The sequence below is a fragment of the Phragmites australis genome, chromosome 24 (genome assembly GCF_958298935.1).
Source record: "Phragmites australis chromosome 24, lpPhrAust1.1, whole genome shotgun sequence".
Classification (NCBI taxonomy): domain Eukaryota; kingdom Viridiplantae; phylum Streptophyta; class Magnoliopsida; order Poales; family Poaceae; genus Phragmites; species Phragmites australis.
The window spans coordinates 11,234,911-11,258,511 of record NC_084944.1 but is presented as its reverse complement, the minus strand read 5'-3'; the positions used below and the strand labels follow the sequence as shown (position 1 = coordinate 11,258,511).

The 23,601-nt window shown below is 45.0% G+C and overlaps 1 protein-coding gene across 1 annotated transcript; it reads right to left on the bottom strand.

The window, feature by feature from the left end:
* Positions 1-3,273: 3,273 nt before the first annotated feature.
* Positions 3,274-14,114, bottom strand: LOC133906885 (hydroxyphenylpyruvate reductase-like). Its single transcript, XM_062348848.1, has 2 exons — positions 13,534-14,114; positions 3,274-4,033 (listed from the first exon to the last, which is right to left on the bottom strand). The coding sequence occupies exons 1-2, from the start codon at positions 13,966-13,968 to the stop codon at positions 3,515-3,517; spliced, it is 954 nt and encodes a 317-aa protein (XP_062204832.1). The 5' UTR covers positions 13,969-14,114; the 3' UTR covers positions 3,274-3,514.
* Positions 14,115-23,601: the final 9,487 nt, after the last annotated feature.

Below are 23,601 nucleotides of genomic sequence, written 5' to 3'. Positions count from 1 at the left end.
ATCCCCTTAACCGCCAACACAAATGCCTTCGCCAGTGTCACGTCATCTCGGATTTTACTCTCCATTAAACATTACCACCCTAGGAATCTTGAAGCCCAAAGGCCATGGTTGGTTCTGCAAACCAACGAAGAGCGATGACTCTGGATCACCCGCGCAAGACCTGCGTCGAAGGTCCTGCACCAGTAGTGTTATAACTTCTGACGAAGTCATGTGGCGACTCGTTTCATCTGCGCGATGCAGCATGTCAATCTCTTCTTGCATTTTCCTTGTGTTCTTCTGGCTTCTTCTACTCGTTGGCGATACTCCACTGCCTTCCGACTCGCTGCCAACCTATCCAGCGTGCGCTTTTTCTGCGCAATCTGCCTCTCCAATTCTTTGGCTTCTGGCCTGGCTGTTCTTTCCTCTTCTGTCTCATCTTCATCTTCATATTCTCCGAAGTTACCAAGGTCATCCCACTCTTCAGCAACATGCACCTTTCTTCTTTCTTCTGTCGAAGCCTCGAAGCGGGCGCGAACATTAGCTTCTATGATTCGCACTGCTACTGCTGCGTCATCCTAGATAGCAGCTTCATGGCGGTCTCCATTATCTCCTGGGGGTGCCACATCTACATCATTGTGTTCTTGCTAGCTGCCGCCGGCTCCACCGGTCAAAGCGTTGCCTGGATCCGACACCGCCGAAGGGAGCATTTCGGCTAAAGCCCCGGTTGGAACTGGGTGCTCCAGCAATGCTACCGGTGTACCGAGTGGCTTCGTCTTCTTTTTAGGTGGCATGGTTTCGGACTATCCGATCCCCACGGACGGCGCCAATTGTTGGAATCTAAGTCACCAGACAACAGGGAAGGCCTTCAGTTAAGAGGGAAAGACAAAGGCTTCGAAGTGCAACACGTATCCGAGGGGTGAAATAATCTTAATTCGTCCGTCACCTCAGATACAGTGCTAGCCTATTTATAGCCCGTACTCAACCACTCCACGCTATGATTTACAGTTTCACCCCCCTAACTGCCACATTCCTGTCATATTCGGGGGCATTTTGGTATCATCAAGTACATCTGCATATTTACAATTATACCCTAAGTGGCTACACGGGCTTCGATGCCCTCAGGGTACTTTTGACCAGCCTCAGCGTTGCACCCCGAGTCACCCTTTGGTCTCCATCCGAAGGTTCGCCAGAGTCTTCGCCTAGGTTGATCCCCGTCGTCGCGGGTCGACCTTCAGCATTCGACCGAAGGCCCGCCAGAGCCTTTGCCTATGCTGATTGTTGGCGCCGTGGATCGACCTTCGGCCTCCGACCGAAGGCCCGCCGGAGCCTTCGCCTGCACTTCCTGAAACACAACTGTAATATTCATCAATGCTCAGCCACTGGTGGACTTCGACTCGTCATCCGAAGGGGTACGGGAGATCATCCCCCAACAAGATGAATGGGGCTCAGACAGCAAGTACCAGGAGGGGATTGATGAATTTTCAAAAACCCTAAAGTCAAATCCTAATATTTATCCCCAAATCCAAAACCCTATAACCCAATTTTGGAGAATTTCTAGAACCTAAAGTCAAACCCTAAGATGTGTCCCTAATTTGAAACCCTAATCTCATTTTTGCCCCAAATCCGAAACCGTAAAGTGCAAATCCTCCAAAATCCCAAACTCTATACCTAAAGGAGGAGGCGTACTTACGATTTTCAGTCGCTATTGCGGCCATCGGAGCTCCTGGACCCTTTTTCTTCGATGTGTTTGTCTCCTAGGGCTTGGGTCGCGCGTGGATCCTTTCGTCTCCTGCGCCTTCACGACGCCACCACCACCTCCTGCTGTGCATCGGTTCCTCACTGGTGTAGTCTCCATTTTCATCGCACGTGTCGGGTACACAGATCCACTGACTAGTCCACGTGTGAACTTGGCCACACATGCGTCGGTGAGAGGAGGGTGGAGATATATATATATATATATATACGGACTCCCTCGTGCTAATTTTTCTTTCAATCTTCGGGGAACGCCCAGTTTAGGATGGCCTCGCGTTTATCCTTTTTTTCGAAATCTTTTTTTAGAACCCATAGGTTCTCAATAGTGAAAGCCTTATTTTGGCTTTGTAGAATACATATATATATATATATATATATATATATATATATATATATATATATATATATAGAGAGAGAGAGAGAGAGAGAGAGAGAGAGAGAGCGGCCAGTGATGGAGTGCGGAGCTACAGGCGTGCGACAAGAGGTAAGGGAGAGAAAATCGAGCCGAACCTGAGGGCACTAGCTAAAATCACAGTACATCAAAATTTCAGGTCCATACTCCTTATCAGTGCCGCTCGAATTATAAATCGGCACTGATAGTATCAATATCGGTTTATAATTTAAAGCGGCACTGATACTGAGTATCAGTGTGGGTTCAATCTAGCTCGATCATTGATCGAGCGTGGGAAGTTACGAACCGGCACTGACAGTACATCAGTGCCAGTTCTAGCCTAGCCAGCACTGATGATCTAATTCGGATGACCTATTCTATTGTAGTATTAACTCAATGAGATCTAAGATTGTCCATATATGTGAAATTTATTTCTCCAATGGAGGAATTCAACTCATAATTTGTTACTTTTATATGTAAGTAGCTAGGATACAAACTAAGATTAGGTAGCTGAACTTTGAATGTGGACAATTAGTTTGTGTTTTGTGTGCATCCGAAGAAAATAACCGCGAAAGTGGAAATTATATTGAACCCACAGTATAAGCGATCCATGTGTTTTTTTTTTTTAAAGATTTATGGCATTCCTTTCTCGCTATCCTCTCTGGGAAATTTAATCATTGTGAACTCAAGTCCACATGCATGCAATACATTTGAGTACAAAGTTTTCAAGGTATAATTCTTCTTTCATCAAGGTGAACAGCGTAATAGGGAAGAAAGCTATATATTCTGATTGAGTCATGGTATATATGCAATTAAAACTTCTTCTCATTAGTTTTATCCCATGAGCCCATGACTAGGGAGATGACGTTGGATAAAAATACGAAGAGTCTTTGGAAAACAGTTTTGCCAAAAAAAAAATCCAAGTAGGCCAAATGGGCTGAGCTGTTAATGGGCCATGTATGCACATTTGTGTCTTCCTCTTAGAGTGGACGGGCAACATGTTTTTCGACAACGACAGCCACAGATTATTATTGCAATTGTGTATCCTATCCAAAAAAAAAAAATGAAACAGACTAAAAACAGAAGCGAAACCTTTCAATAAATACAGGGAGAGAAAGCAATCCAAGAAATAGGAAGTCAGAAACTAGCAATAATCGCGTCAACACAAGACAACCCACATCGTATTCCAATAGGTTAGTATGGTCGTTTAAACCGAGACAAGTACACTGAGAACTCAAACAAGTAGGAAGAAACGGCCAACGAGCAGCACATTGAGTGCAGCGCCTCGGAACAACAAGAACAGATCATCGAACCATTAACCATGTAATGGGAAACATCTTCTCGAGCTTCACCTTCAGATACACGACACACCTCGCACTTGGCGTGTCCCCATCAGACAACCGGAGACAGAAGCGGCTTCTTCAGCACATGCGCCTCCAGGTTGCCGAGGACGAGGTCCGCCATCGCCCTGCGGGTCTCGCGCGTGCCGCTCCCCATATGCGGCGCCAGGACGACGTTGTGGAGCGCCAACAGCGCCTCGGGCACCTCGGGCTCGTCCTCGAACACGTCGAGCCCCGCGCCGCCGAGGCGGCCGTCGACGAGCGCCGAGACGAGCTCATGCTCGTCAACGTGCGCGCCGCGGCCGATGTTTACGAGCACGCCCCTGGGCCCGAGCGCCTCGATCACCTCGCGGCTGACGATGCCGCGGCTCTGCTCGTTCAAAGAGCAGGCCACCACGAGCACGTCGCTGTTTGCTGCCAGTTCAATCGCCGTCGGGCTGTAGGTGTAATTGGGGTATGCTTGCTTCGTTCTTTGGTTGTAGCTGACTGGGCAACCAAAAGCTTCCACTCGCTTGGCAATAGCGAGCCCTATCCTGCCCAGTCCAATAATGCCAACTCTTTTGCCACTGAACTGCAAAAGGAACAAAACCCTGTGTGAAGATCACATTGGCCACTAAGGTATATGTTGAGACGACTGCTGTTTGTATACAATCCATGCATGTCATTAGGGACAGCTCCAAAGACAAGTTCACAACTCATGGCCTGTTATCCTTTCCAAAAAACTCATGGCCTGTTAGTACTGCCATGGGATAAATGCAACATAAGTTTACAAAGACATATGTCATCGTTTTGCTTTGTTTCGCGTGCTACACTCTTCCTCAAGAGACGACATTTTTCTCCCTCTCCCTTCTCATTTCTCCGCATCATCTATTGTGGTTTGTGGGATAAGTTACATTTTATATATAACCAAATTAGAGTTGATTTTATAGTGTAATTCTCTATTATTAGGAACTTATCAAAAATTAAAAAAAGCAACTGAGAACTTTATATATGCTAAATTTAAGTGTTACTATTTTTGGTTGATCCTTTCTAAATGAAATAAAAAAAAAATCAATGAATTTTTACATAAAAAATGTGCTTGATTAAGGGTCTATTTATTTGGACTTCTGTTTTTGGCTTGTCTGAAAAGCTATTTTTGGAAATAGCATGTTGGTTTCTATAATAAATTTTTGGCTTCTCAGCACATAGTTTCTCAGAAAAACGTCTCTCATCGAGTTTCTCAGCTTTAGTTTATTTTCCTCATAAGTAGCCTTCTGACTTTTCCAAAAACCACTTCTTTAAAACCCTGTTTTTTTTTTTACTGACAGCCCTTTTTAATTTTCCATAACCATCCTAGGCCTTTGGATCAAAATAAAACTACTTACGGATCTAGTTTGGTGATTGAATAATAAGATGATTTCAAGCACTTGAAAAATAGTCACACCCATGATAAAATCAGTCTTTTATTAGTGCCAGCGCACGCTGCCTGCACTGTATTTTTCATAGTTGTTTATCCTTTTCCCAATTTTTTTTCTAAAAAGATATCTTGTTTATGTAAAGCAGCATGGAACGATTGACACACCGCTACAAAGTGCCCTAGCGCCGTCATGTCGATTCTAGGGTTCAACGGGAGTGGACTCCGAAGCCTACAGAGAAAGGGATTTCGATCCGATTGTTTAACTTATCATGTCTACGCAGATCTTCACGATTTGGGTAGGACGGTTCTGACTTGGTAATTGACACCCGGGACTCCGCATTTGATACGATGGATCACGGCTATATAGCCGGTGGCGGCAGGTCCTGCGATTCATCTTGCTTGTGCGCTTGCCTCGCTAGGTTTTGGTTTCAGTCCTAGTATTCACTCTATGTGTTGTTGATTTCGGTGGGGGTGATCAAGGGGTTTCCGTTGAGCTAGGAAACTACCCACCCGAAGCCGTAGTTGGCATCTGGCGGTTCTAGCTAGGGTTTCCTTGGCCATTCGCTATGGCAATCGATGAGCATCAGGTGGGACTTGACGGGAAAGGATCGGGGTGGTGATGGGGAGATGGTGAAGGAAAGATTACCCTGGACTGCCCCGGTAGCTGATGGCACAAAGCTGGAGACGGAAGCGGTCACGAGAATTGCACTACACTAAAACACCTCATCAGTGTCGGTTAAAAATCGTCATCAGTAGCGGGTTTTGAACTGACAGTGATTACTCAGCACTGATAGTTACTGGCTATCAGTATCGAGTATGAAACCGGTACTGAAAATAACTATCAGTAATCGGTACTGAAAATGTATCAGTGCCGGTTCTTAAACTCTCGCGTGCGAATAACAGCTGAGGAGATACATCAGTGCCGGTTCCAGCAACGAACTGGCACTGATAGTGATTGTATCAGTGCCGGTTTTAGACACAAACCGGCACTGATATATCAGTGCTGGTTCTAGTCACGAATCAGCACTGATAGTCAGTATCAGTACCGATTCTAGATAATCAGTATCAGTGTCTGTTCTAGCCATGAACCGCCACTGATGATTGCTACTGTCATAGCTCATCTTAAAAAATTCATAACTTTTCACATGGCACTAATAGTGATTGTATCAGTATCGGTTCTAACCATGAACTGCCACTGATGATTGCTACTGTCACAGCTCATCTTAAAAAAATCATCACTGATAATCAGTATCAATGTTGGTTCTAGCCATGAACCGCCACTGATGATTGCTACTGTTACAGCTCACCTTAAAAATTCATAACTTTTCTACACGAAGTCGGATGGAGAAAAATTTTATATAAAAATTATAGCTCTCGATGAGATCTACAACTTTGTAGTTGAAATTTTTTAATTTGAGGTCATTAAATACCCAAATATTTATAATAAAGTTACAGCAGTGGTCGATGACAACTCACATTAAAAAATTCATAACTTTTTCACACGAAGTCGGATGGGAAAAAATTTCTATGAAAATTGTAGCTCTCGACGAGATCTACAACTTTATATTTGATCACTTTTTTATTTGAGATCCAAATAGCTATTCAAACGTTCGGTCAGAAGATGTCAAAAGGATTTATTTTGCTACTATACTCATGAACGGACGATAGCTGAGATGGTTAGAGGGGTCATGCGTATGAACAGGCTGTGAGGTATTGAGTTCAATTCTTTGTTACTGCATGCGAGCGAATATCACATGACTTTGCGAATATTAGGCGCGGTCGGGTGGATAGCCTCTGGTCAAAAAAAATTTCAAACTTTTTTCGGCTCAAAAAATGTTGAATCTAGGCCGACTATCAGTACCGGTTGGTAGCTCTGACCGACACTGATAGTGATTTTCAGTACATGTTCCATACCCGGCACTGACAGTCGTTGACTATCAATGCCGAGTAATCAGTGTCAGTTCAAAACCCGTCACTTATGACGATTTTGAACCGATACTGATGAGGTGTTTTGGTATAGTAATGGTGCAAGACTTGCACTATTACTCTGGTGAGCATGACATGTCCGAAATGACATTGTTCATAATGCTAAAGCTAGTATGATTGCAGGCTCGGTGGGTTTCCTCAAGAGCTATCTAGAAATATTTGAAAGCGGAGATAGCTATACACCTTAGATTGATTCGATGAATACGTATTACATATATAGCCCAGGTCTTACCATATCATAGCAACCGGCTTATAGAAGTAATATCCGGGAGATATGGAAGGGGAGCCAATCAAGAGATACGCGTATCAACGGAAAATGGAAGGCTTAGACCTGTATGGACGTTGGCCTCCTGCCCAGCTCCGCACAAGGCCATGCACATCAGTACATTGCCATGAGCGGCAATATATTTCCATACATGAAAGATATTCTAACATGCCCCAGCAGTCGAAACGGCAATATCACGAACATTGAGACTGGACCAAAATTCCAAAAAAATTAAACTGGGCAGCCCTTTCGTGAATATATCGGGTACTGCGATGTCGTAGGGACATGAAGAACTCAAACATCACCAATGGCCACACACTCTCGAACAAAATAGAGATCAATTTCCACATGCTTTGTACGCTGGTGTTGAACCAGGTTAGTGGAGAGGTAGACGGCACTGATGTTGTCACAATATACAAGAGTAGCACATCTCAAAGGACTGTGGAGCTCCACGAGCAGCTGACGTAACCAAGTGGCATCAGCAACTGCATTGGCCACAGCACGATACTCTACCTCTGCACTAGACCGCGAGACTGTGTACTGCCACTTCGATGACCAGGAGACAAGGTTATCACAAAGGAAGACACCATAGCCCGAGGTGGACTTATGCGTGTCGGGACAACCAGCCCAATCAGCATCAGAGTAGGCAACCAACTCAGCGGGAGAAGTCCGATGAAGATAGAGACTATGGTCAAGAGTTCCCTGAAGATATCGCAGAATGCACTTCACCAAGGATAGATGGGGCTCACGAGGATCGTGCATGTAGAGACACACCTACTGAACGGCATAAGCAATATCCGGCCAAGTAAATGTCAAGTACTGCAGAGCACCTACAAGGCTGCGACAATGCGTGGGATTATCCACATGGGCACCATCACCAGAGAGCTTGGAATGAGTATCAACTGGTGTGCTACAAGGTTTACAGTTAGACATCCCAGCATGCTCCAATATATCCAAGATATAATGCCACTGAGAGAGGAAAAGGGAACCATCCCTTCGGCTAACTGAGACACCCAAGAAATGATGCAGTGAGCCAATATCCTTCATTGAAAATTCTTGTTGAAGAGCGACGATCAGCTGACGAAGAAGTGCATCTGAGGAGGCTATCAAAATAATGTCATCCACGTAAAGAAGCAAGTAGGCCATATCAGCACCATGGTGAAACACAAAAAGTGACGTGTCGGACTTGGCCTCCACAAATCCAAGAGAGATTATATGAGAGGCGAAGTGACTGTACCAAGCACAAGACGCATGCTTTAAACCATAGAGAAATTTATTCAGTCGACAAATGTGATCTGGCCGAGCGGGATCAGCAAAACCAGATGGCTGCTCACAGAACACAGTTTTTGAAAGAGTCCCATGTAGAAATGCATTCTTGACATCTAGCTGATGAATCAGCTAGTCTCGTGAAAGGGCCAGTGTAAGAACAGTGCGGATAGTAGCGGGTTTAACCACAGGGATGAAAGTCTCCTCAAAATCAACTCCTGGTTGCTGAGTGAAGCCACAGAGAACCCAATGTGCCTTGTAACGATCAAGAGAGCCATCTGGTAGGAACTTGTGATGGAAAACTCACTTGCCAGTAACTATATTCACACTAGGAGGACATGGAATGAGATCCCAAGTGTGATTAGCTTGTAGAGCATCAAATCCCTCAGTCATTGCGGCACACCAGTTAGGATCGAAGAGAGCGCCACGGTACATCTTTGGGAGAGGCGAGACCACTGAAGTGTGTAAGGTCAAGAGATCCACAGGAAGATAAAAACAAGACTTTCCCCGAGTCAACGTGTGGTGCGCGTTGTGAACCGGGGTGAATGGAAAGGCACTAGGCGGAAAGCAGCCAGCTCGGTTGGCAACAACCTATGACAGAGAGGTGTCAACAGGGGCAACTGGGCTAGCAGCCACATGAGAAGCCAGCTGTGGCGTGCCAGGAGGGGACACGGGTGCACTGGAACACGCCAGTGTCACAGCAGAATGCCAATGCTACTGGCAACAGCCTACTGGATAGCGGGGGCAGCAGCACAACCAAGGGGTAGCATGGGTGCCCTGGAGCACGCCGGTGTCGCAGTAAAGCGATCAGCGCTATTGGCAACAGCTTGCTGGACAGAACCAGCGGGGGCAGCAGCACAACCAGAGGCAGGAGTTGCTGGCGGGGAGCCATGCAGACCTGGTGGAGAACATAGACGGTTAGCGCTACTGGCAATGACTCGTGGAATGGAACCAGTGGGGACAGAAGTACCAGCCGTTCGACCTGCAAGCGAGTACGGCCCAATGGGCAGTGGCGAGGCATCCAGATCCAACAAAAAATCAAGAACGGTAGGTGATGGAGTAGCCATCATGTCAGCGAGCAAAAAAGAGGACTCATCAAATATTACATGCCGGGGGATTATGATCCTATTAGATGACAAATCAAGACACCGATAACCCTTGTGTTCCGAGGGATAGAAGAAAGACACACATAGTGGACCGAGGTGAAAGCTTGTTTGCGGCTGTGGATGAAAGGTTAGGATAACACTGGCACCCGAAGACACGCAAGTGAGAATAAGACGGGTGAATGCCATAAAGTGCAAAATATGGTGTGGAAAAGTGAAGGGTTTTGGTGGGGCGACGGTTGAGGAGATAGGTGGCTCCATGAAGGGCCTCAACCCAGTAGGAGGGTGGAAGGAACATAAGGGAGTGCATGATATTATTTGTAGAGTAGATAATATGTTCTACTTTGCCATTCTGTTGGGAAGTGTGTGGACACGACATGCAGAATGCAACGCCATGGGCAAGAAAAAAGTGCGGGCGATGGAGTTATCGAACTCGCGTCCCTTATCACATTGCAAACTTTTAATGGTGAGCTGAACTGAGTCTGGACAGAGGCGAAGAAATGTGAGAGAGTAGAAAAGGTGTCTTATTTTAGTCGTAAAGGGAACGTTCAAAGGAAGTGGGGGAAATCATCAAGAATAACAAGATGATACTTGTAACCAGAGACACTAGTGACAAGGGAGGTCCAAAGGTCACAATGTATTAAATCAAAACTCTTGACAACACGAGAGGTATAAGTAGCAAAACATAAACGAATGTAACGACCTAGTTGGCATGCATGGCAAATAGACTCAGATGAGCCGGTAGTATAGGAGATAGCAAAGCTGGTAACTAGCTTGGAGAGTGCCTCAGAGCTGAGGTGGCCAAGACGACGATGCCAAAGGGTGGAGGAGTCTGTGGTGAGGAGAGCATGCAGGCTGGAGGAAGACGACAGCAGCTGGTAGAGGGGACCGATGCTATTTCACCTGGTGATCATGCTTTGGGTGCGAAGGTCCTTCACTGAAAGGCCATACGGGTAAAATTCAACAGAACAATTGTGATTAGTGGTAAATTGACGAAGAGAAATTAAATTTTTAATTATCTGAGGAGTAACAAGGATGTTCTGAAGATGAAAGGGACCAGCTGGATTTGGGATCACAGTAGTGCCGGTGGAGGTAATGGGTATCAGGGAGCCATTACCAACAATTATATTGGAGGGAGTACTATTGGAGGAGGGATGGGAAATGGAAAGGTTATCGGCATCCGATGTCATGTGAGAGGTAGCACCCGAGTCCATGTAGCATTCGCCAGTGGGTGGCGGCATGAGCGTCATTGTGCTGAAGGCGTTGGCGAGGGCGGCCTGATCCTAGTACTCGGGACCTTGTGTGGGCGTCCAGGATTGGTGCTACTGTCCGGGTTGCATGGGCATCCAGGGCGGCAGGTACTGTCCAAGCTACATTGGTGCATGCACGGGCATTGTGTAGCTGTGTGCACCCGGGATGTTCATAGGAAAGCCAAAAGCACCAGGAGTAACCAGTGGCAGGACAAAAGCACCAGGATGTGCTACGTTAAGAGCCTGGTGTGCTCGCGGCTAAGGTCGGGACGCAGGTGGACGCTGGCCGGTCAATGGACGGGACGCGGTGTGCAGACACATCTAAACTGTGCCCGTCCACGAATTGAAGAAGGACGGCGAGGCACCATGTCCCGCAGAGCTGCCACTGGTGCCATTGTTGTCGTTGGTGCCATAGTTTCCGTCGTGATTTCCACGGCAATAGCGGTTGTTGGGATGATTGCCGCTGGACATCGTAGAGGAGGCGCCCTAGTTAGAGGTGCTTGGGCCAATGGGCACGCCGGCAACATGGGGGCACGGACCGGCGGGTGCCACAGCAGTGACCAGCACGGTGGGAGATGAGGCATGCTTGTTGGACATTATGATCTCCTCCAGAAGAAGATCGGAGTAGACCTCGATGAAGCTCAGAAACAATTTTTGCTGTTTGAACAGCGCCACCATGTACGAGAATTTCTCATTCAGGCCGTGCAGAACAGAGAGGACAAGTGTGCGATCCGGGACTGGCTCGCCCAAATCACCAAGGGCGTCAACCATCGTCTTCAACTTGCGGCAATAATCAGAGATGGTGAGACTGCCCTGAACAAAGTTGCGGAACTCCACGTCCAAGTACAGTGCACGGGTCTCTCTATTGCCGATGAATTGCTGCTCAAGGCTCGTCCAGACGAAGCGAGTGGTGGAGGTGGGCGATGAGGCTGAGGTCATCACGATCTCAAGTAGGTCATTGGAGATAGAGCCGTACAACCAAGACCGGACGATGCAATCCATCTATTCCCAGTGCGTGATGTCACGGAAGGTGTCATCGGAGAGCACATGATCAGTGAGAGTATATTTGCCGAGGGTGATGCGGTGAAGACCACGCCACTTTGTGTAGTTCGGGGAGTTGAGGTCGAGGATGATCAGAAAGAGCGCTCGGATTTTGAGGATGGATACTACCTGTGCATGAAGAGCAGCAACAGCAGATGCATCGGCGAGGGCGAGGACACGGGTGGCCTCGGCATCCACAGCCTCCCGCGCGGCAGCGGTTGCCTGGCGCGCTTCTTCAGCAACATGCGCAGCCCCTGCAAGGCGCGCAATCTCGGCCTGGCACACGACCTCAGCGTTGTGAGCCCGCTAACAGAGCGTGGTGCCCTCGCCAGCCATGGGTGATGGCTGGAGGCTGGTTAGCGAAAGCGGAGAGATGTCGCAGAAGCGAACCAAACTGATACCATGAAAGCGGAGATAGCTATACGCCTTAGATTTATTCGATGAATAAGTATTACATATATAGCCCAGGCATTACCATATCATAGCAGCCGGCTTATAGAAGTAATATCCAGGAGATATGGAAGGAGATCCAATCAAGAGATACGGGTATCAACGGAAAATGGAAGGCTTAGACCTGTATGGACGTTAGCCTCCAGCCCAGCTCCGCACAGGGCCATGAGCGGCAATACATTGCCATACAGGAAAGATATTCTAACAATATTGTTCATAGTCTGATAACATAGCAATGTGGTGGATGAGAAAGGAAAAACTCCAATCCTTTCGGCGAACGAGCACCGCAGAACCCCCCACCCCCCAAGGTGCAAGGAGGCGCCCCAGCGATGGTTTGGGCTCCTCCTCCACCGGGCTGGGTAATAAAATCAACGTGATGGGGCCTTTTCGCAAGAGTCGGGACAAGCTGGAATGGGCATTATCATCAGAGATGATACGGGTAAGGTTCTCTTATCTGCTTGGCGTGTTATCTTCGATGGAGCAAGCGGAAGAAATCAAAGCGTTGGCCTGTAGAGAGGGCATAAATCTTGCTGGAGATTGCGATTCGCAAGAATGCTAATTTAGAGTCAGACTGTGCCACAGTCATTGCCGCATTGGATAATCTGAACGAGTCTCGGTTTTACTTTAAGTTTTATTTTAAGATAGATTAAGCACCTTGGGAGTCGGTCGAATTGGAATTCCAGGCTGTTAAGAGAGAACAGAATTGTGTAGCACATGAGCTAGCGCAATTGGCGAAACGCACGACTCACACTGCAGTGTGGCGTGCGCAGGTTCCCCGTTGTGTGTTGAGCTATTGGTTGCTCGGGAGTGTACTTATGTTTCTGAGTAATCAATAAAGTTCTCTCTTTCCTCGCAAAAAAAAAAAGAAACTGCATGATATGAAGGGCCTAGAACAGCCCAAACCCGGCCCATTCCACGTGGATTAGGCCAGTATTGGTTGCACGCAATCAAGGCCAAAATTGGCTTATTCAACATGTTCATTGGATGCACTCTCTCATGGGAATAGGGAGGATCGATGGGTTAAAAGAATACCTAGGTCAATAGGAAAGTTAGTGGGATGGCTGCTTTAAGATTTGGGCTGCCGCGCGTAAGGATTTAGAGATGGTCCAACTTGATGAGCCAGTAAACTCGGTCCTGTAGCATTATGTTCCAATGTAAACACGAAGTCTGCAACGTCTTTAGCTAGTACGTACCTTATCAATGGACAGTAGCTTCATTGATGCCTCAGCAGTACAAGAAGCTATAGCTGTACGCAGCAAGAGATTACTGGTTTTGAGAATTACTGAGGCCAGCAGTGATAGAAGACAAACCGACCCGAGTGGTGAGGGCGTAGTCGGCCTTGGCCTTCCACTGGCCGTCGCGGACATAGCGGTCGGCCTGCGGGATCCTGCGGAGCACGGCGATTGCGAGGCCGACGGCGAGGTCGGCGACGTCGTCAGTGAGAACGTCGGGGGTGTTGGTGACCCGGACCCCCCGCTCGCGGCACCTGTCGAGGTCGACCCGGTCGACGCCGACGGAGTAGCACGCGACGATCTCGAGCCGTGGTAGGGCGTCGATGAGCGCGGCGTCCGCGCCGGAGCCGCCGCTGGTGACGACGGCGCGGATGGACGTGCTGTGGGTGCGGAGGAAGCCTTGGCGGCGGTCGGGCGGCGAGTCCCAGCAGAAACGGAGTAGGCGGCAGCGGCGGTCGAGCTCCTGCTCCAGGTAGGTGTCCATGGGGTGCAGCAGCAGCACGACCAGGGATTCCATCGCCGCCTTGAGCTGGACGAGCAGGAGGCAGGTGGGTACAAACGAGACGGCAACAGCGAGAAATACCAGGACGGCAAGTCTTGGTGTTGAGCTGTCACCTTTGTGGAGATTGTTGAGGATATGTTATTGGTGTAATAGTGTGGCTCGGCAGTGGGCGTGGAACGCAGCGGCTACCATCAGCTGAGTTCTTTTAGAAATTAAAGATCCTAGGAAATCAAAAGTCGCGGTCTCCCAGGTAAGCATCATCATTTTCTATAGTTAAGTCGGTGTAACGGCAACTCATCACGGGAGGAAGAAATTCTAGCAAAGCAACGTTATATGTCGTATACGAACCAAACTGTTTTACATGCCCGAATGGCTTATTCGACATGTTCATTACGTTCAGATCGATTCTCATGAGAATCAGGAGTGAGTCGAAGGGTACACTAAGTATTGAACAGATAAATGAGATACGATTTAGTGACAAATAACTATACAACTCATTACTTATATAGCATCAGATCAAGACCGGACATTGACTCATCATTGATAACAGGTCATCAGTAATAGGTAAAAATACTATATGCCACTTATTACATTGGTGACGAATCATAATTACTTTCGTCACTTATGACTTGGTTGGTTGGTCTCCCTACACTAGTCATAAGTGACAGGCTATACTACCATCTGTCACTTATAACTTAACATAGATAACAGGTCTCTCTGCACCAGTAATAAATGACGGGTTATATTACGACATGTCATTTATGAGAAGTCATAAGTGATATGCACCAGTAATAAGTGGTAGATCATATTACGACTTGTCATTTATGAGAACTCACACAGTAGCTAGCTAGTAATAAGTGCACGTATAGTAGATATGACGATTTTCTCCGATCCTACTCGAGATTCTCTAATATTTTGTTGATTTCAAGTTTAAATTGGTACTAGGTCTTTGAAGGTTTACATCTTCCTCTTTCCTCCTCCTCTAAAATCTATTTGATAGATTTATTGTGCTTTGAGTTGTAATCGGCTATTTTGTATCTTTATCTAAAATTTTAGTACAAGTGAGTTGCATTTATGTTAGGTTTGATACTTTGTGTGCCCGGTCTACCATGACATTCACAGATCTAGTATAATTGTATAGAATTTTTAATCGCAAGCTTAATCATGCAATTAAGGTAATTACTAATAAAGAATGAATGTGTTTACATTTTAGATGGCGGATAGAAGTTGGATGTACCTTGAGACCCAGACTTGTGTGGAGTACTTGAGCGGGGCGAAATATTTCATGAGTACTTCTTTGACGGATATGAAAGATCATAGTAAAACGGCAATATATTATCCATGCCGCGATTGTAAAAATGATAAGAAGTTACCGAAACTAGACAATGTGCATGCACAATATATCATGCATGAATTTAAAGAGAATTATATATGTTGAAACAAATATGGCGAGAAAGGTCTTAACCAGGGAGAGATGGATCGGGGCCTCCATGTTGACAGTGTGGATCAAGGACTTACACTCAATGATATATATCATGATATAAGGATGATGACATATTAGGTTTCAATGATAATGATCTCGAGGATTTTATTGATAATGTGGACCAGATGGTGCGGGATGTCGAGCAGCATGACAAGTATAATAATGGTGAGTTTGCTAAATTCTAGGTATTTGTGCAAGATTTCAAGACGCCCATTTATCCCAAATGTAAGGAGAAGTACATACGAATATTTAGGAACCTAAAACTTCTACAGCTGAAGGCAACCCATAGTTGGACTAACAAGAATTTTAAAACATTGCTAGATCTGCTAAGGGACATGCTACTGAAGGGAAACTTGGTGCCTTTGGGCGTCTACAACGCGAAGAAGATAATTTGTCCTTTAGGACTAGAAATAGAAAAAATGCATGCATGTAAGCAAGATTGTATCTTGTTTTATGGAGAGTTTGTAGATCTGGATCAATGCCCCACTTGTGGAACCCATCGATATAAGCATAGAAATAACGGTGGTGATGGGGATGGAGGTAAGAAAATTAAAGGGCCTCCTAGGAAGGTGGCTTGCTATTTTCCTGTAATTCCCTATCTGAAGCGATTGTTTGCTAATATAAAGGAGGTTCAATTGGTGCGTTGGCATAAGGAGGGTCATAAGAATGATGGAATGATACGACACCTGGTGAGTTCCGCTCTGACGAATAATTGATTCCATATTTGGTTGGTTCGCTAAAGAATTGAGAAATATTAGGTTTGTCATGAGCACAGATGGCATGAATCCTTTCGGTTACATGAGTACCTCATATAGCACCTGGCCTGTTGTATTATCGATCTACAACCTTCCACAATGGCTTTGTAATAAACGGAAATACATTATGTTATCGATCTTGATATCAGGACCGAAATAACCTAGCAACAATATTAATATGTACCTCATGCCTTTAGTCAATGATCTTAAGAAACTCTAGTCGGAAGGCATCAAGGTTTGGGATCAGTACAAGCAAGAATACTTTACCTTGCACGCCATATTGTTTGTCACCCTCAATGATCTGCCAGCACTTCGTAACTTGTTAGGTTTAGAGAAAAAGAAAAGGTGAAGCTTGCCCCCATTGCTTAGATGACACATGCAGTTTGTGGTTGAACAACTAAAAAAAATATGTATACATGCGGCATCAACATTTCCTTTCTAGGAAGCACCCGTACAAAAACATGGACAAGTAGTTCAATGACACAAGAGAGAAAGCGTTACCTTCAAGGTATTTTAGCGGGAAAAATGTCCACGATCAGGTTAAAAATATCAATGCTGTCCTTGGCAAGCAAAAACGATCATCTAAGGATGACGAACAAAAAGGAATGTAGAACAAGAAATCAATATTATTCATTCTAGAGTTTCAGAAAACATTAGATGTTCACCACTCTGTCGATAACATGTGTGTAAAGAAGAATATCTGCTATATTATGATCGGTACATTGCTCCAAATGAAGGGAAAAGGAAAGGATCATGAGAACATACGTGCTGACATGAAGAAATGGGATTAAGGCTGGAGCTCCATGCACACAATATGAACAAAGGAAAATACCTACCCCCAGCAACTATCACTATCTTCAAGAAGGAGAAAGAAGAATTTTGTAAGTTCTTGCACAGTGTGGAAGTTCCCTTCTGTTACTCGTCCAATATCGCAAGACTTGTTTTGGTGAAAGTGCTAAAAATGAATTTTGGCATGATGAAGTCCCATGATTATCATGTGATGATGATGTCACTACTTGTGATAGCTATTAGGAATATCCTCCCAATTGAGGTTCGCGAGGCTATCCTTAGCCTGTGCTTTTCCTTCAATGCAATTGAATAAAAGGTGCTCGATCCAGACTCGCTGGAGGAGATAGAAAGAGGACACTTTGAGACTCGATGTATTCCTGAGGTATATTTCCCATTATCCTTTTTTGATATTATAGTACATCTCATTGCTCATCTTATGAAGGAGATACACTACCTTGGTCTCGTGTTCCTGCATCACATGTTTCAATATGAGAGATATATGAGCATTCTCAAGTCGTATTTAAGGAATCGAGCCTTTCCTGAGGGATGCATCGTGCAAGGTTACACAACGAAGAAGACATTGTAGTGGTCTGTTTTGAGTTCATATGTGTGGTTGAGATTGGGCATGTTTCCCTCTTCTATTCTATACAACACAAGTTCATATACGGCCGATGGCTCGATGATGATGAATATGTGTGTTGAGACTGGGCATGTTTCTAAGTACACTAGTATAGGCTTGTGGATTCTCTAGTTCTGTTACAGAAATTGCTAGCATCTAGAGATTGCTTGGTGTGTTTCAGTTTTGTTCCTATTCATTCAGACATCCTTGTTGTTTGGCTATCCTGTGATTTCTCTAGTTATGTGATTGATACTGTGAGCCTAGAGTTTTATTGGGGTGTATTCGGTTCTGTACACCGAGGTATCCAGCGCAATACATGTTAATTTGGTCCCTAGATGTGTGCTGCTATGTGTTCAAAGCCTGCTTAACATATTGAATACTTGGTAAAATGGTGTGTTAGCTTCTCTGTACTTCTTTTTTGCAAATTGATATTCTGGTATATCTCTGTCTCAGCAGTATCTCATATCTTTTGTTCAGAGCTTGTGCACTTTGTTATGGCATAACAACACTGTAGATGGTGATGCTTTAAATCTTGAGAACTCTGTCAGGTTATATCACTAGTTGAGGCTTAGAAACATTGTCCAGTCTGTGATGTATTCACTAGAACAATTAGGGAGCAGAACTTTAATAGTCCTGGGGCCAATTGTTATACAATATCTGATAGCACTTTTACACAATATATGTTCATGTTATCTATTACTTACTGTACACATAATGATGGTTACTGCTAATATTTGCTTACTGTCTTTTTATCCCAAGTCAGCATATATCAGATCTGTAATTTTTCTTGTTGTGTTTCTAGCAAGTTTCTTGTGTTTTCATGAGCTTACACTTAAAAGCTGATGGGACTATCATAATAATCACTGTTATATGTTAGAAACATTCCTTTTGGAGTAGCTTTAAGCACAGTGAGCTTGTCCCATATGCAATCAAACTACCATGATTATCTCGTCATGTATAGACAAAGTTTTCCTATTGATGTGTAGTAGTGTAAGGGAGGTGAAGCATCATTTTGGTTCTAACCAACCACCTTCTTGATTTTTGATTAGTTGAGCTCAACCTAAGGAAGCTTTGTTTCACACAATAACTGATACAGACTTGCAATAGAATATAATTATAGGAATCCTTTATGTCTTTGATATAGCACGTCTTTGGTATACCATTGTATGTCTTTGATATACCATGATTATATTACACTTGATCAAAAGAAACTCCTTTGAATCTACCTTGTTCTTAACCTTGAATCCTTTTCTTTCCTCTAAGAAACCATGGGGCAGAAGCAGACTGTCACCCCTCATAACCCAAAAGCACAGAGGACGATAGCACTAGAGGCTGTCTCAGCACAAGATGGGACGGATAGGAGCCTAAGCCTGCATCCATCGTCCTCCTCTGGTAGCAGCGAAAGCTAGTATCACTGCTCGAGCCTTGTTATGTGCGAGTCTCCAAGCTGACATTGGCCAAGTAGCACAAAATACAATCCTACCGAAGAGGTATTGAGATGAGCCAATGCATTTTATACTTCTTAAATGGAGGAATATTTTTTTGTTTATGTCAACTCCTTTTGTTTTCTCTCTAGATGGAGGAAGCGCACTCTCCAAGCTAGATAGCTGGTAGTGGTGCACGAGCCTGAATGCTTTGAATAGATTCTAGTGGGTCGCAGAGCTCATTGCTTAGGAGAGGATGCCAATAATGACTAAGTTTGATGATCTCAGTAACAAAGCAATGAGGGACTTGTTCGATAATATCATCAAGGAGTATCTAGAGTATCTTAAAAATATGAGTCAGTGCCAAACGATCGCCATGGTCAATGTAGCAACAAAAGCGATCACGAAACTTCACAGGAGCTTTAAGAGCAAGCTTGTTAATCGGTTCTTGGCTAAAGGTGTGGCGCCCTTCAAGGAGGAAAATTGGGATATTTTTGTCCAGATGAAGAGCTCAAAGTGATTCATAAAGGAGAGTGAGGAGAAGAAATAGCTTCATGCTATGAACAAGGACAACCATAAGACCGGTGCAACCAGGTACGCAGAAAAAAGGGTCAAATGACATGAAGAGGATGAAAAGTTACCCAGAGAAGGCCGCGAGAATCCATGGTTGCCATTCCCGGGATGGTCACGGTCATATCTGCATGCAAGGGGTGTACTGTCTGGAAGTAGGGAAATCACATTCAGAAACAGCGAAACCCAGTCAGTTGCAAAAAAAGTAAAAGAAAAGGCAGCCGAAGCCAGCCAAGGTTCTTTCACCGGGGTCGAGGAACATGATGTTCCCTCAGCAGCACTAGGAAACCTGAAGCACCCAGGTCGAGTATGAGGTGTATTCAATTCCCAGGGCTAGAAATACAGCTTTTCCAAAGACCTTGGAATGTACAAGAAGAGGAAGAGGTTAGGTGCAGTGGATGTGGGTGCATTGACACAGGACATCACCTGGAAAGTTTATGCAAATGTCATGGGGCAACTTGCAGCTAAGGGAATAGAGATTTCCATCATAGAGGAACCTAGCCCCGGAACTGCACGGAAGAGTAGCTGTGCCTCCAAGGAGGTTGATCAACCAGCAGCCCACGTGACCTAGTTGGATACAATTTACCTGCTAGAAGGGACAAGATCCTGAAGCCTTGTAATCAGGCATGTCGGGCATTACATCGAGGTTGCAAGGGGACAGGTGCATCCAAACGTCTATATTTTACATACGGTCCCGATATGTGCTGGCTATGTCATGGTTACTATGGACATGGTACATAGCAATGCCACCGATCATGTGTTAGAGCTCCCCCCCCCCCCCCTCAATGATGAAGTCACAACTCTAGGTGAAGCGCTTCATCTAAGGATCCAGTGGAAGAGGGTGACATCATGGTTTGCAGTGCATCCCAGTCTGAATGAGCTTCAAATGCACCGCCACCATGCCCTTCACTTCTAGAGAAGGCAGCTTCACTACCTTCTCCTCCTCCTCTAGAGAAGCCGGCTTCACTACCTTCTCCTCCTCATCTGGTAGCCTCGCTTTCAGCTCTAATTCCGTCTCCCCCAAAGAGCTCAAAGAAGAAGGAAAAGGGAGTGGAGAAGAAAGGTTCCAAGAAAAACCTGCTAAAGAGGTTGAAGGCCATTGTACCAAGGAAGAAGTCCATGGACATTGGAGTAGTGTGGACTAGTGGCAACATGAAATTCAAATATGGAAAGACCTTGATGACGGTAGATGACCTAACAAGGGTTGGACAAGCATGTATTGACCTGCATAATTACTACATATAGACTTCTAGAGACATCAATGCTCAGTATATAGTCGTACATTACAAATGACAACACTTCTTAATTGAAGATGGATACTTCCTTGTGGGTTTTAATGACTTTTATGACCTCTTCAACCTTGATGCCATGAACGTATCGTTATTACAAATCTTCACATTGTAAGTTCCTTGAAACTGGACATTTATTAATTAATACCACTAAGTCTTGAATCTAAGTATATATATCTGTAGACACTTGGTCAAAGAAACAAAGAAGAACAAGGAGCCTATCTAATTTCTTGACCATGAGACCATTACAATCTCGGCCAACCACCACCGCACAAAAAGGTGTTTTTGATCTTAGTCGTCGTTGTTTTTTCATTAGGAGTTATGTTATTATTGTTTTCTTCCCTTGGTATCCAGATTCTTAGTGCTTCGTATGTTTTTCTAGGATATCTTATATGGGCTCAGTCTGTACAACACTGGTGTTTTGGGGGTCAAAAATAGTTAACACAATAGATTCTACACCCGTTGGATGTTAATCAAACTACAGATCCAAGCGTCCAAATTTCCTTCCCCTCTATCTTCTTCCTCCTTCTACCCGACTCCCCTCCCTCTGTTTCTTCCAACTTCCAACACCAACAGCTCTTCCACTGCATGCTTGCCCCTACCTTGCCATCCTCATCCTGTCTCGAATATATCTCATTGTCAAATTCACCACCGTCGCTCACCGCCATGCTAAACCATCATGGTTGAGTCGCCCCCGCCACCATCCCTCCCACCGCTTGTAGTTTCAACGGTGCCACCATCGCCTATCCACCCGCCAGCCCTAGCTTTCGTTTAAGACCGGGAGCATGGTGAAGCTCCGATTCTAACCACCATCCTCTCACCCTAACCCCTTGCCTTCACCTTAGCTCATCAAAGATTTATCAACGGAATCGGAGGAGTTAGCGGTGGTCAAGCTCCTACTCTAGGTAGGCATCCATGAGGTGTAGCAGCAGCACGACCAGGTGAAAGGACAATGATGTCCCTTAGAGGAGGGTGAATAGGAGTTTTAAAAAAATCGTCCTCTTTTACCGTTGGTCTAAACTTGCAACGGAAAATAAACTAACAGATTTTTCATAAGTGAAAATCCTAAATATGCTAGGCTCAACTAGTGCACCATCACACTAAATAAGTGTGGAGGTTACAATCCTAAGGTGACGAAGATTACTCAAATCTTGCAAAAGATATGCAAGAAAATATTAATTCAAAAATCCTAAAAATACTGTTCATCAGAGACTCCGGGTTGACCCGGATACTCTAGGTGCAGAGCTGATTGTACAGTATCTAGAGTTTCCAAGTTAAATCCGAAACCTTCGGGTTCAACAGAGAATGAACTCAAAAATGAAATTAAATAGCGTCTAAAGGGTTTTAGCTCAAACCAATGAAGTCGTGTGTTCCAAGTGATGATTCCAAGTAGATCCACAGAGAACCTACACTCAAATGCACACAAACAAGTAGATCGTGCAAAATGCAAATATTAAGCAAGAACACAAGAACATGAAAACAAGAGAGGGGACACAAGATTTGTTTTCCGAAGTTCGGACACCTCCTCTAGAGGTTCTTATGTCTTCGTTGAGGGGCTCGGTCACACTTGAGCCGGGTGTATCTCAACCCTTTTCCTCTCCAAGTTCGGTCACACTTGAGCTTGGCTTCCACTCTTGATTTCTTCCCTTGCGTATGTAAAATTAAAGTCTTCACAAACTTCCCCGGGCACACCACAACATTGGGTGCTTGCCGGTGACGCCTAGCCGCCTAGGAGCTCTAAGCTCCAAGAGTAAGAAACGCTTCGCGAACTTCTTGCCAATGAACTCAATTGCTCAAGATGGGATTTAGCTCACTTGCACTCAATCTTTCAATCTCTCAACCCACTCACTTTTCTTCTCAAATCTCATACTAAAATGGAGTGGGAGGGAGATATTTTGGCTCTAGAAGATTTTTTTTTCGTGTCCATGCAGCAGCAACAAAAAATGGGGATGAGAGGGTATATATACCCAACCCCCAAAAACTAGCCGTTACACACCTTTTCGTACTGACCTAGAGTAGGTCAATCCAGAGTCTCTAGGTTGGCACTAGAACGTGTTACCGAGAGCCCTGACCGGAGTACAACTCAAAGGGTCCGAAACCTGGAGTCTCTGGGTCAACCCGGAGTATTCAGGTGAAACACTTAGGCCCTAACAAACCACTAAGACATCAAATAGCTCATGTTGTATCCCTCTTAATAGTGTAGCATACCTATACTTAATTTCAAAGATAAAACACGTTTGAATCACATTGAGCCTTTGAATACCTTCAAGTACCGCTTCTTTTCTTCAAATTTAGAGGGTTGCCAACTTTTATATTATCATCACTCCATCTCTTATTGATTCTTCATATAATTTATGTGAATCATCGGTAGCTTTACATGACCTCGCATGGTATAGGCGCAAAGCCTTCACTTGATCTTCACCACCGCCTTGGTCCTTCGGTGCCAAGCCATTTGCTTGTCCTTCACCACCGGATGGTCCATCGCAGTCGAGTATTGCTTGCCCTTCACTGTCTTGTCATAGAAAACCACTTTGTAATCGACATCTTCAATAAATTCACTTTACCGTATATGGAGTCTAATCTTGTTCTTCACTCTTGGCATATAGAAAATCTCAACTCAACTCATATCTTCTTATGGATCCTAACCCCAACTCACTCTCAAGCACAAAGCATATGGGTTAGTCCATAAAACTCAATTGACAACTTCTATACTTTAAGT